This window comes from Bradysia coprophila, unplaced genomic scaffold, assembly GCF_014529535.1.
Source record: "Bradysia coprophila strain Holo2 unplaced genomic scaffold, BU_Bcop_v1 contig_350, whole genome shotgun sequence".
Taxonomy (NCBI): Eukaryota; Metazoa; Arthropoda; class Insecta; order Diptera; family Sciaridae; genus Bradysia; species Bradysia coprophila.
The window spans coordinates 4545104-4558559 of NW_023503608.1; the positions used below are offsets into that span (position 1 = coordinate 4545104).

At 32.6% G+C, this 13456-nt stretch overlaps 1 protein-coding gene across 1 annotated transcript in view; it reads right to left on the reverse strand.

Annotated features, from left to right (window-relative positions):
* LOC119080356 (hemicentin-1-like) overlaps positions 1 to 13456 on the reverse strand; it is a 259563-nt gene that overhangs the window by 57078 nt on the left and 189029 nt on the right. Inside the window, exons 8-9 of the mRNA XM_037188657.1 lie at positions 8988 to 9135; positions 3755 to 3885 (exon numbers count right to left, since the gene is read on the reverse strand). Of these exons, the coding sequence (XP_037044552.1) occupies positions 3755 to 3885; positions 8988 to 9135 (279 nt within the window). The remainder of the gene's footprint in view (positions 1 to 3754; positions 3886 to 8987; positions 9136 to 13456) is intronic.

Genomic DNA, 13456 nt, shown 5'->3' on the forward strand with positions numbered 1-13456 from the left:
TTAAGGAAAAATTGGTTTGTGGGTGATAGCTTGATCCGCTTGGAGAAACCTATGTAGATTACACAAATTTACACAATCATCAAAAACGAATATTTTTCCGCCTAAATGTAGGCTACAAATTTGCAAAGGGGTGAGCGCGCTTAACAGATGAAACATTTTATCGTAATCTTTTGCCGTCAGATAATCGGTTGTATCAAGCATTTTTCCAATGGCAGTTTTACGAAGAAAACGCAGTGAATCCTCTACGTGGCATACGTACGGTCAAGGCTCGAGTTTGCATCGCCTATTTGGAACTTGCGGCAAAGGTCTACAAAAACGACGATTTGATATCTTCAAAATTTATTCGGACCATCGTGGGTGCATACAATCTGAGAGAATCTACGGTAACGTTGCTGGTTGAGCCTAGGTTATCAAGTGTGTATTTGACTAATCAACCGTTAGTTCATCTAATTAGACTCATTAATGATAACAAATCTGAGGTGACCAGGTATGACAGTAGGCTATCTTTTAAGAATGAAATGATTGAAAAGTTGGGGATTATGATAAATCAGCTGTGATAATTGTGATAATTAAGTAATTAACACGTTGCCGATTATTGCGACCTGTCAACTTTAGGCACACCGGAAAGTGCTAAGGGAGTCAAGGAATACCTCCAAATAAATTTCTAAAAATCAAAAATTTAACCGCTAATTTTTCCAAACTTATATGGCAAGGATGGTATCAATCGAAAGCTGAGAGCATTGGCTATAATAAAAAAATAAATTTGGAATACTTACGTTAGTTTAGCATATCAAAACAATATCTACAAACAGTTGAAAAGTACTTTCTGTAAAACGGCTCGGTGAATTTTTTTTATTTTATATGTACACTCAACCCATGCTAACATTTCATGAAAAAAAAGTTGAGGTTATCCTCCCTTTTAATTTAAATTTGGTTCAGCATCACCGTGTACTGTTTCGTGAATAATATTGATAGGATAGGCGTCTTAAATTATAAATTTTGATTTTCCCATAAATATAATGTTTGAATTTAACGGATTGGATTTTCGTAGGGTCTTCAACATGGACACTCTACATTAGATGGATCCTAGCAGTTGTCTCTACTGACTACCACAACGTTCGCAAAAATGCCAAATCCTCGTCAACGACCCCTGAATATTACAATCGCTTTCGTTTTATAGCAGAGCGGTTTAATTTAAAAACATGCACTCAAGAGCACGCTTTACTTTTTCACTTAATTACTTAAATGTCTATAAAAAATCATTACGGGAACCATTCTTTGGTCGTGCAATAACTTTTCATTGTGAAATAAAATATTTCAGTCAATATATAATACTCTTAATGCGGAGAAACAACCCAACAGTTTTCGTTTTCAGTAAAAAAGAAAAATTGGGTAAATTAATTGCAGACGTAAAAACCAAGGTAAAAACATGTTTTTTTGGGGTGTATGCAGCATAAATATACCGAGTGAAAGTTTCTGAAAATTGATTTAGGAAGCCTTTTTTTAATGGAAATGAAAAGTGGGAATAAAAGAAACGGCAAAAGTAATGCAAAGCATTCATGTAAATTAAAAATTAATTTTTAAATCAAAACACATTCAACGAATACACAACTTTTCATATCAAATTCTATTTTCGTTTTTGTTGTGTGTACGCCGACAAGAGAGTGAAAAAAAAATATTCAAAAATATTCCAAAACATATAATGGAAAAAATAAATTTTTATCGACATGGGAAATGTGTGATATAATTCTCCTAACGCGTTCATTCTTTGCCTTCAAGCAATGTGGAAATAAATAAAAATATTCAAAATACGTACCAAAATGCGAACATTTTTTGAATTTTATGGCTTTTTAGCATTACACCGAAAATGATATTGATATAAACGATTGTCGGTAAAACATTTATTGAGTATATTGTCAATAAAGTATTTACGTATTTCTCCATTCATGAATGTCTATATTGATGTGATGTCATGGAAATTTGATGAAAATCAAAAAAAAAAAGAAGAAAAAAAAGTTGATAAGATGACGTCGGCTTTGCATTTTTGACATTCATTCGGAACCAAAATATTTTAAGAAATTACCACAGGAATTGAACCGGCATATCTACAGACAAAAACCAAATTTTATCGAAATTTGGTGTCGCCACAATTTTTGTGTGTGTTCATGTTCGACTTACAAATTTCTATTAAAATAACAAAACAAAAACCAAAAATATTGCGCCAAATAAAAAATGGAATTTAATATTTATATGCGCTCTCTCCATCCATTCAACCCCCTCAAATGTATTTTCTTTTTACAACTTCAACAACAACAAATAACTAAATATTTTCATCGAAATATCCATATAAGTGTGCTGTGTACACAACAAGTGAAAATTTGTACGTATAATATTTTATGAAAATTTGCGCGACTTTTCTTTTGTGTACAAATGTAATGCATTTTCATATGACAATGTGTGAGCATTTTCATATGACAATGTGTGAGCATTTTCATAAATTTTTTTTTATGTAAAATAATCTGATGGTTCAAATATTACAATGTGAATACGTTTGTGCAAAGAAAATATATTACTTTTTATCATATTTGATATTTGTGTACGGGCTTGAATGGCGAATCTAGTCAATCAACGAAGAGACTTACAAAAATAAATTTTATTGCACGACCATCTTTCAAATAATTGTACTTCCAATTTTCAATTTACATTGGATAAAGCCATCGATACGGAAAGGTATTTCTTATAATCCACACTTTGAAAAAGAAATTGTGTCACAAGTGACAGGAAAAATGGGTCTTTCGTAGCAATAGGTGATGTCGGAAAATTAATTTCCCCTCCCATGAAAACTAAATTTTTGCTCGTATTAGACTACTCCCAAGATTAGAAGGAAAAATGAAAATATAATTAGAATTTCGTTATTATTTACAACACAGGCCTTTTTAATGAATCAAACCTTTTGATTGACGGTTGATTTTAAGCCCTTTCGCATCGTCCAAAACAGATTAAGTTGAAAAATTGATTAAGTTTAGTCTGGATGTAGGCAGAGTCTGTTCGGATCGATTTGTATATGTAAAAAATTAGTTTGTTTGAGAACAATACGCAATATTTTCAGATGCTTTCCACAGACAGTATAATTAAATACAAAAAAAATCTTTTACTTCATCAGTCTTCTGAACATACATGGTATAAGAGGCTAAATTTGTTCGAGCTCATCGTTTGATTTCATCGACGTTGTCGATAACAGATGATATAATAGCCGTATAAAGTAGGTATTACAAAGCAATTGGCCCTCTTTGCAACACTTTTTAGAAAATCTTAACTGGTGAAATATTAAAAGAAAGTTTTTTTTGATGCCTAAATTAGCAGGCACTTTACTATGTATTCAAATTTCAACCTTTTAATACGATCTACGTTATCGCAATGTTGTCATGAAAAGATAGACTAATATAGTTATCGAATCTATTACTTGATTCGATCTGAGTTCAGTTGTTTGAACTCATTATCCATCTTTGTGGTCGTTGTTGATAACAGATTGTAAAAGGCCATATTGTAAGTCTTTCACCGTTATTTTAAATTATTAAACATGCATTTCGCTATATTTCGCTAAGAACGTAAGCTAGACGTAATCGCTTATATTTCTTGACTATGTCGATAAAACTTTCGTCATCATAATAACGACCCAGTATAATAAAAGTAAAAATTGCGGGCAAAGTTAAAGGTAATAAATTAACACCACACGACCACACAAAGTACTTACATCATGAAACCAAGCCATCTTATAAGGTTTTGGATTTGACTTCACGTTACACTCAAAGTAAACACCATCGCCTTCCTTGATATCATCTGGGTTAAGTGTTGGTCCCATTATAAGGGTAACTATTGGCATATCTGAAAGTAATACAAAATGGATACACGTTATCATATTTTATAGGCATGTTGATCTCTACACAGCAGAGCGGATAGAGGATATTGTTACAAATGAAGGATGTACATTGTTTTTAATTGGGTGTACTTATTTACACGAGCTGACTATGTTCAGATGGTATCGTGTAGCCAATTTTAATAAAAATTTAACACTTTGAGATATTTACAATTTCGACTCGACAAATATGGGTTATCCATATCAATCTTGGTTCAATTATACTCTCTTATCTTTTATTTTTAGTCTCGTACAACGCAGTGGGGGCTAATAGGTTTAATATGATGATTTTAAAACTTGTATATCGAAGCGGAAAGGAAGGGCAAGGCGCTTCATTGTGTCAAGAGTTAAGGATGTCCCATAAAGTATTGTTTGTACTTCGAAAAATATTTCGTAATTGCGTTATGTTTCGCTCATTTCGCTTTAAGTATGGGCTTATGTACGCACAAGGTTTACAGTTTCGCACGGGACATATCGCAACAATTAGCTACGATCTCAACTGGATTTCTTTAATTTTAGAACATTGTCTACATCAATCCAGCAGACGTTACACGATCTAATTTAATTGAAATGTATTAAACAAAGGGAACGTAAATTAATTCCCAATGTTTCCATATCAACAAATCGAGATAGAAGAAACTTTTTCGAAATTATCAAAGGACGTGTCACTAAATGTTAAAAGTTATTTCGGTGTTGGGAAATGGCATTCAATTTTTGGTAATTTATTTAATGGATTGTCCCTATAATAATCTCTCTCCCTCTCACTCGCATTATATATTTTATCCCACATTACTGTCTGATGTCTGATCATTTTATGTATGCAAACATACGATACGTATGTTCGAAATATTACTGAAGAAAATCGAATGAGATGAGAATCGGAGAAAAGCGAAGTTTATCTACGGAATACAATAAAATGAAAATGCGTCTTTTTCAACTTCAATTTCAGTTGATAGCACACATTTTATACCATTTTGTTGTCAGTCGTGTTTATTATTTAAATTACTTTTAATTAAGTCGTTAGGTCGAATTGAACTTTGAATGTTTTGCAAATGGGAAAGAGTACAGAAAAGTGTCACAATGAAAATTGAAGGGGTTGCGCAATGTAATATTTTCTTTAATTGAGTTAGTGTTGTATGAAAGAAAATTGCTAAATTTTGAATAGAGAAAATGGAGAGGAAATGAAAAGAAAATTGGAATGAACGTGATATTATGCAGAGTGTTGTTACTGAAAGAGGTATTTATGATGAAAGTAACTAAAAGAGAGAGGAGAACGTTCATACTTTATGTATGATGCTGCCAAAACGAAAACTCTTTGAATTTGATTATACAAATTTTATGTCGAAACATTAACATTTTTGAAGGGTGCTCTTCATTTACGCGAAGAAAGAAAAAAAATGGAAAAAAATTCGTCGTCTGCTCTTAAACAACTGATAAAACATACATTCCATTACAGCAAGAGGGTATAAGAAAAACACTCCCATTTTCAAGCCATTGAAAACTGGAAATGTTGAAAAATGTTTACTTTATTTATTAAAATGTGAGCAGTCGGTTGCGTGTGGAATACGAAAGTACAAATTATTTATATAAAATTCCTTTTTTTTTGTTGTTGTTGTTGTATTCTTGAATCTGTCTGGGTAGGGTGGCAAAACTGTGAGGGGAAACAACAGATTTCTGTTTTGATTATTTAAGCAAAACACTGTTTTCACAACTTTGAGTGGCCAATCGAAATGGTTTTCAGATTAATAAAATATTTATTTATCGTTTAAATAATTACCAGTCGGTAATATGCCATTAATGTGTTAGTTATGTATTGATTGAATTGATGGGTAGACTGTGTACATATTTACCTTATTCTCGCAGACGGTGGTGCCGTCACCTCTGTTTCAGTATATATGAAGAAGTAGGTCAGAAAGGAATTGATTTTGTCTTCAATGATGCATAGAAGAAGTAGAAGCTATAAACAAACTAGCACGTCTTTCGGTTTAGATGCTATAATGCCAGGAACGTGACCTTCCAATAATTTAGAGCTTTTCCTTTGCTCACTGTTTCTTAATTTTGTGAATTTAAGAATATTTTAAAGTTTTGGTCCCATCTGTTCCATGTTATTCGGCTTTTATTGAGCTATATCCCTACCTCCCCTCTCTCTCTCTCTCTCTTCCTCTTACATAATTTAATTTTTCTCCGAAAACTACACAATTCCATAAAAGAAAGAGCATCCAAACGAAAACATCAAACAATACAATTCCGTTGTAAAATTAACTCGAGTGCACGGTCTTGTATATTTATGAAATTCGTTCGTTTGGCAACATGGAAAAATCGTCTTGCATTCGAATAAATGTAATACACAAAGCGCTTTACGAAAGTTACAATAAAACTCCACGCTAAGTCTTACATGGAAAACGTGAATGTAAGAGTATCATTCACCGTGTAAATCGATCGAATTAAACTTCTTATCCAGCGATTTGAGATCACTGAACACAATCAGGGTAATAGCTTTAGTCGTTTCGTCGTTGTGTTACGACTAGTTCGTGTAAGATTCGATGGTATGCATTTTATTAAGGAACATGGATGCGTTGTGGAAAATATATATATTTTCGCTTGTATAACATAGACATTAATATATTATATTGGGAGCGTCATCATCTTTATGTTATTGTTACAATGGCGTATTTATCTTACTGTGTATACATTATTTGGTTGATATTATGGTTAGAGAGTTTTCATTTTGGCTCAATGCCACTGGTGTAATCTATTACGAATTCAACCAAGAAGAGAATTCGGGATAAGAGACTGGTTGAATAAATGTGTTGGAACTGGGAATTAATTTAACCCGGTTGAATATTAAATTTATTATTTGCAATGCTGAAAACGGTTACACTTTCTAGTTTTTGAACTCGCAGTTATTTATTATGGATATCTAAACGACGAAAAAAAAAAGAAGAAAGAAAAGCGAATGCAAATTGTTATTCATACCATGGTTTTATGACTGAAAATGTGAATTACGTTTACAGAAGTTTTACAGTCTCTTTGTGGCTATTACTTTCCTTTGTTTATTCGTTAAAAAATGCTTAACATGGCAACAAACGAACTGGCTCTGGCTATGCGAGACCCCTTACGAACTTCGTAATACGAAGTAGTCTCAAAATTTCTCCCGTGTGTGATCCGAAGTCTGCGGAAAACCCATGGTTGTTATTACTACAGCATGCGCGAATTAAACACAGTCCTAAATGGTGACTGCAAGAATTCTGTGACAATAAAAATTATTTATAAAAATTGTTAGCGCAATTCGGCTAGTAAAAGTCTCAGACTTCCGTCATATTTTCCAATATAAATCTGTAATTATGCCATATCTATGCGAAACTTCCACACATTTTTCAACAAAGGAAACCCAACCCAAGCTTACTTTATATGCCCTTTGCCGATTTCCCATTGTATCGATTTATGTTTCTTTCTGGTATAAAAATTTACAAATCTTTTATTGACTCAATTACATGCAGTCCTCTCGATGAGAAAAGATAAAAATGAAATTTTTGTTTGATACCACGAAGGGCCACCAGACCTATCCATAACTGTGTTCGAGTCTGCGGTATATGGAAAATATTTCAAAATTTTATCACAAAAAATTATATCGAAAAATATCAAAATCTAACTAGAGTAAAGAGACAGGTGGCTCCACCAAGTGTTTTTTGTCGTCTACTTACAACATTCCAACTCATATAAATTCAAATCGACAATTTCTTTACAATTATATCACCTGCTAAATTGACAAAATCGACAACTATCCAAACCTTTAAAAAATAATCTCTTTACCGAATCAACCTTATATACTACCAGCCCTACCTTCCGTTCATACAAGCCCCGGAAAGTGGAAAATCCTATTCAGAAATATGAAAAAGTCTTCATTTCTGTTGACTAAGGTAAAAACCCTAATCTCTCAATTTAACGATATCACTTCGATATGTGTACTTAAAGGATGTATAAAAAAAAGTTTATAAGAAAATTGTGTATATGTTGTGGAACATATAAATATGATCTGATCATACATGTATGCAGAAGGATGCTCGTAAAGTGTAGTGTAATGTATGAGATTATGTACTCAAATTATAGAGCGAGAAGGATATAAAATAGAAATATATATTTCCACCTCACATACCATAAAAAAAAGGCACCAAATTTTTTATGAACCATCAAAAAATGACATTTTTATGTTTTCAGCTTTTGTTGAAAATGTTCTCAAATAAGTAGTCGATTTAAGACGTTTTCGGAAAACTGAGCAAAAAAAAAGTTTCCTTTGCAAGAAAAAAGGTTTTATTACGTAGAGCAAATGACAATAAAATGAGAGAAGCAAAAAAAATTCTGGCGACAAATGAAGCTCAATTTTGGTATGTTTTGTGTGTAACGTTTCCTCGTGGATACACATTATAGTCCATACCATAAATTTTCACAGTTGTTAATAGGAACTTTTTTCGGATGGATGTATTTTGCAGTTTTCCGTTACGCATAAAATTAGCCGCCAAAAGGTATTAGATGAACGCATCGACCTAAAAGTACAAAGTACTTTCATCGTCAGTTCCGGAAGGGCTACATGATCTGGACCAATTTATTTTTTTTTCTCTCATTTTTCCCTTTGATAACCCTTGTCGGAATGAATTCCTTTCCGTTGTACACTTCTATGAATTTTAAAACGCTATTGATATGAAAAATATCCAAGTGGTGGCACTAAATTATTAAACATCTACGAAAGGGACTTGAAAGCCTACATTATTTATGTACAAGCCCCGTACGAAAAAAAGAATAAATAAATCAATTTATTGGAAACATTTCAAACGTCTAAATCAAGTGTTAGTTCATCGATATTCGAATCGCTGTCAGCATAATGTACGGTTCAAACTGTGACTATGACAGTATTTTCTTTTGTATGACATCGATTTGGAGGAGAAAACAATATTTGATTATAGCTCGAAGGACAATGAATGTATGATTTAATGCATAAAGTCAATCAGGTTTTTTACGATAAAATATTTACTCAGTTGGGTGTACAACACATCAATATAGATAATATACTTACAATGTACAACTAAACGCCATTTATCTTCAATAGCACTGTTGGGGATGTACTTATTTTCAGCTTTGCATGTCAAGTATTTGCCATCATCATCAACGGTTGGAGTAAACGTCAGCACGCTTAAGGACTGATTGTCAGGTGGTTCGGAAAACTGCATAGAACAAATACATTATTATTAGCTGCTGACGGGTGATATGTTGTCAAATACAATATAAAATGAAATGTGGATAAAATCAACGAAAATTTTATTTATTCGAAATTGCTATAATAGAACATCAGAACGTAGGCATTGTTGGAAATGTGTTTGATTTTCCACTGTGGAATATTTTTGTAGAAAATGAGGTGCTACATACAATAGCTTCTCACTGCAGCAAGGTTCAAACTCAGTTAGAAATTTACATTTACTTGTTTATGTCGCTTAAGGATCTTATTTTTTTTTCTTTTAAGCTAATTTATCTTGTCCAGCTTCCTTTTTTTAACTTTTTAGCCCCGTACGAACTTTTAGGCTAAGTTCGAAGACGGTAAGATTCGGGTTGGCCCCTCGTGAGTTAGGCCGGCCTAAGTGTTTTAAGGTCTTTTGGGGATATCTACGGCAAATTCAGGAAATGTAAATGAAACGGCAGACGAAAGGTATTGTCGATACCAATTCAGTAAAAAAAAAGTTCGGCCCTAAGTGTTTTTTGCACATAAATCAAGTAAATTTCATCCGATTTGGCTAATTTTTGTTTTATATGAAAGGTAATTGAATACCGAATAGAATGTGGTGGAACAACATTTTAAATTTGGGGCTTAGGACTAGGGCCGCTCCTCGGCCCTAAGTGTATTTTGAATATAACTCGGGTAAATTTGATTGGATTTTGCTAATTTTCGTTTTATATGAAAGGTAATTGAATACCGAATAGAAAGACTTGAAAAAACGGTGGAAAAACGTTTGAAATTTGGTTCCTAGCACTAAGGCCGCTACTCGGTCCGATTTTCCTAATTTTTGTTTTATTTGTAAGGTAGTCGACCACCGACTAGAATGTTGTTGACGAAATTGTATATTTAGGTTCTTGGACTGAGGCCGCTACTAGGTCCTATGTGTATTTATACTCAATAAATTAAAATTTTAGGTCAATTTGAAATTTATGTTACATTTGAAAGGAACGTCGTACGGGGCTTAGTATTTGCGCTATGCGCAATTTGATGTACAGATTTCATAATATTTTTGCTTTACCTATGTTTGCGGGGCAAAAGTGAACACGAAACTATCTTGTCTATTGTGTCCCCGCGGCATAAAAGTGAACAATGTCCGAAATGGAATGCCCTACAGGCAGTGGATACTAAAAGGACGAAAGAAGAAAAAGAAGTATCTTGAAATATTATTTGTTTACCGGGAGAAAATAGATAATTCCAAAAAGAACGATCTTTTCGCTCGAGTTGTAATTTCCTATTTCTCCCAGACGTGAACACAACGTTTTTTATGCGTACATGTTGTGTTTTGACGTTTTTTCGATTCGCCATATACCATTTTTGAAAACAGACAGTGATAGTTTAGTCAATCTTAGTCATAATGTGTATGTCGAGCGTTGATCAAACGGAAAAATGATTCGACTCATTAACCCACTCACTTCGACAACAAACTATGAATGAAGTAATTTAATAAATTTCGTATTCAACTCAAACGAAAAAATATTGTTGAAGGAAGGACAACAAGAAGTACGACTCTAAATATTAAACGTAACCGAGAAAAACGTAATCTCAAAACACTGAATCACAATAATTCATATAATTATGAATAAAAAGTAAAAAGTTTTCATGTTATTATTTCCTACACCATGCTTTTAGTTATACTCTCCTTTTATGTTACATTCAGTACTTGCTTTAATGCGAAGAGAAAAATTAACTTTTAACTTTTTAATTGCTGGTAGATGCAAAAGTTTTGAATTATGAACATGAAACCCATATATAAAAAGTAGTTTTTTTTATTACTTCCCTATAATACCTCGAACCGGTTGTTTTACTGTTTTCATATTTGCAGTCCCTTTTTTTAATGTGGAATATGGGATATTATAATTGTTCCATGCTCTTTGTGGTGGGTGCAATGGAAACTATAATAAATATATATGCACGGGGTAGATCATTAAAATATTATTTCAGACAGTAAAAACGAAATGGTGAATAAGTTCCTTGTATCGTGTTTAATTTGCACTTTTTAATGTACTATTTCTCACTTACTGTGCTTGATTTAAATTAATTTGATTTTATTTTCGAAATCATAAAACACGATTCTCAGAGAAAAATGCAGACTTTCAAATCAGTAGTGAAAAGCAAGAGTTTTGTTGCCTCTTTTATTGTGAAAAACAATGTTTATTGCACAGTTGCGCTAAATCATTTTTTTAAGCACACGTTTGATACCTTTAGTACCTAGAGAAAGTACCGATGGTTCCTCGGATCTGAAGGAATAACAATGCAACAAAGTAAACAAACTGTTTGAACATTACACCTTTCGCTTTACAATCCAGTAAGTTCATAATAGCTAACAATAAGTAAGCTTCCAACGAATAAATCAGAGTTCCAAACATTTAGATTTAATTCCCAGTCCGTGGATATGTGACCAGTCCGACGGGAAATAATTGGAAAATGTGTGGAAAGTAAAATGAATTCAATACAACTTCCTACGGATAAGAAAATGCGCACAAAGAAAAGACAAATCTTGAATTCTAAACTTTCTATTTGACCTTTGGGAATGGCGAAGCGAACAGAAGGAAATATAAAAGTTTTCGTTCACTAGAATCAATGGGCCGATAAAGTTTCATTTTCCGTATATATATTTGAAGGAAAGTAAAAATTCAGTAAGTGGCCGATTGTTTCCAGCTGAATCGAGATTGATTTTGAATTTTGTGCAAAGAAATGTCGGTTGATGTACTGCATGTCTTTAATTTCACTTTAAATTTGTTGTAGAAAATTATATTTTCGATCGAAAATGGGGCACTTGAATTTGCAATGATTGTAAGGTCAGCAACGATGTATGGGTTTTAAGGGGTAGAGAAACGGTAAATTATACTCGAGGGATAAATTCTTTCTGAGATGACCATTAGAATTCTTCTGTTATACAAATATCGTACAGAGTATCGCCATGTATCGATTCAATCTTTTACTTCTTCTGTTTCAAGTATCGCTTTAGTGTTTAATATCACATTACTTCATTAGCTTTACTGTAGCTTCTATCTGCTATGTAAGAGAAACTTGGTAAGAAATCATTGTTTATTCTTGTCATTGTTGTCAATACTAGATGACTATTCGTTTCTTAAAGGTCGTTCATAGTTTACTTAATGATAGTGAGTCAGATTTAGAAATTTTCTCTTGTTATCGTTCCTTCGCATGTAAAGTTGTGCACGTTCGTTGTAGTCAAGCGAAATTATCTAAGTCTAATGTCAAGAACAGCACCAAAATATGTACGCAAATAATTATTCAATTTGTGGAATGATTTTCACACATCTTCCACGAACTTAGTCTGGGGTTTCATGCTCCGTCAACTATGCAATTAATCGTGAACATAAAGCTCGCGCCAAGCAAGCAAACTTCGTCTCAATTGACCTTTTTCATCTTAATGCAATTCAACTTCATTTCGCAATACGCCTCGATGGATGAAAATAATTTAAAAACAAAGTATAAATGAACTGATTCCAATCCGTAGTCAAACAGCACGTAGATGCATATTTAACTAAATGATAAAAACATAAATTAAAGAAAAAAAAATTCTTTTATCTCTCTTGGAAGTTCTTTCCATTTCTTAGTTTATAGTAGTTTATATTTGAATAAGGAAGTTTGTGTGAGAATGAAAAGAAACAAAAAAAAAAGTTTTCTTCGTATATATACGAAACTGACTTGGCGTGAATCGAGTTTGAAATAAAATTTTATGCTGAGGTTCTTCTGAAGTTATGTTCTACCTACATTATTTAATTAATTTAAAATTTTCTTTGTACATTTTTAAACAAAGTTTTCTTGTAGAAATGTGATAAAAATAAACTACGACGAAGCAACTTGAGACATGCACAAGTAAATTAAAATTCTACGAGACATTGTACGATAAAAAGTAAATTATGGATTTTTGTTTGTTTGAAGAGGAAAAAAACTCATTTTTCATTCAAGAATAATTAATCTTGCAATATTGTTCCTAATTTTCATCTTTTACAGTATACACATTCTACAAGTAAATTTCATAACGTTCTTATCAACGACATAATATTCCTTGTCACAGGGTATATAAACTTATAGAATAGATAGATAGACTGCAAGGAACAAAACCGTATAAAATGATCATTAATAATCGGATGTCTCTGAAATAAAGCGTATACAAGGGAAAAAAAGAAGAAGAATGTCTGACCCCCAAACAATGAACCGAACAATCAAAGGACCATTATTTCTATTGTGTTTCCATACAAACACTAGCACTGACTATGATATATTGTACGTATGGAGCAATTCCG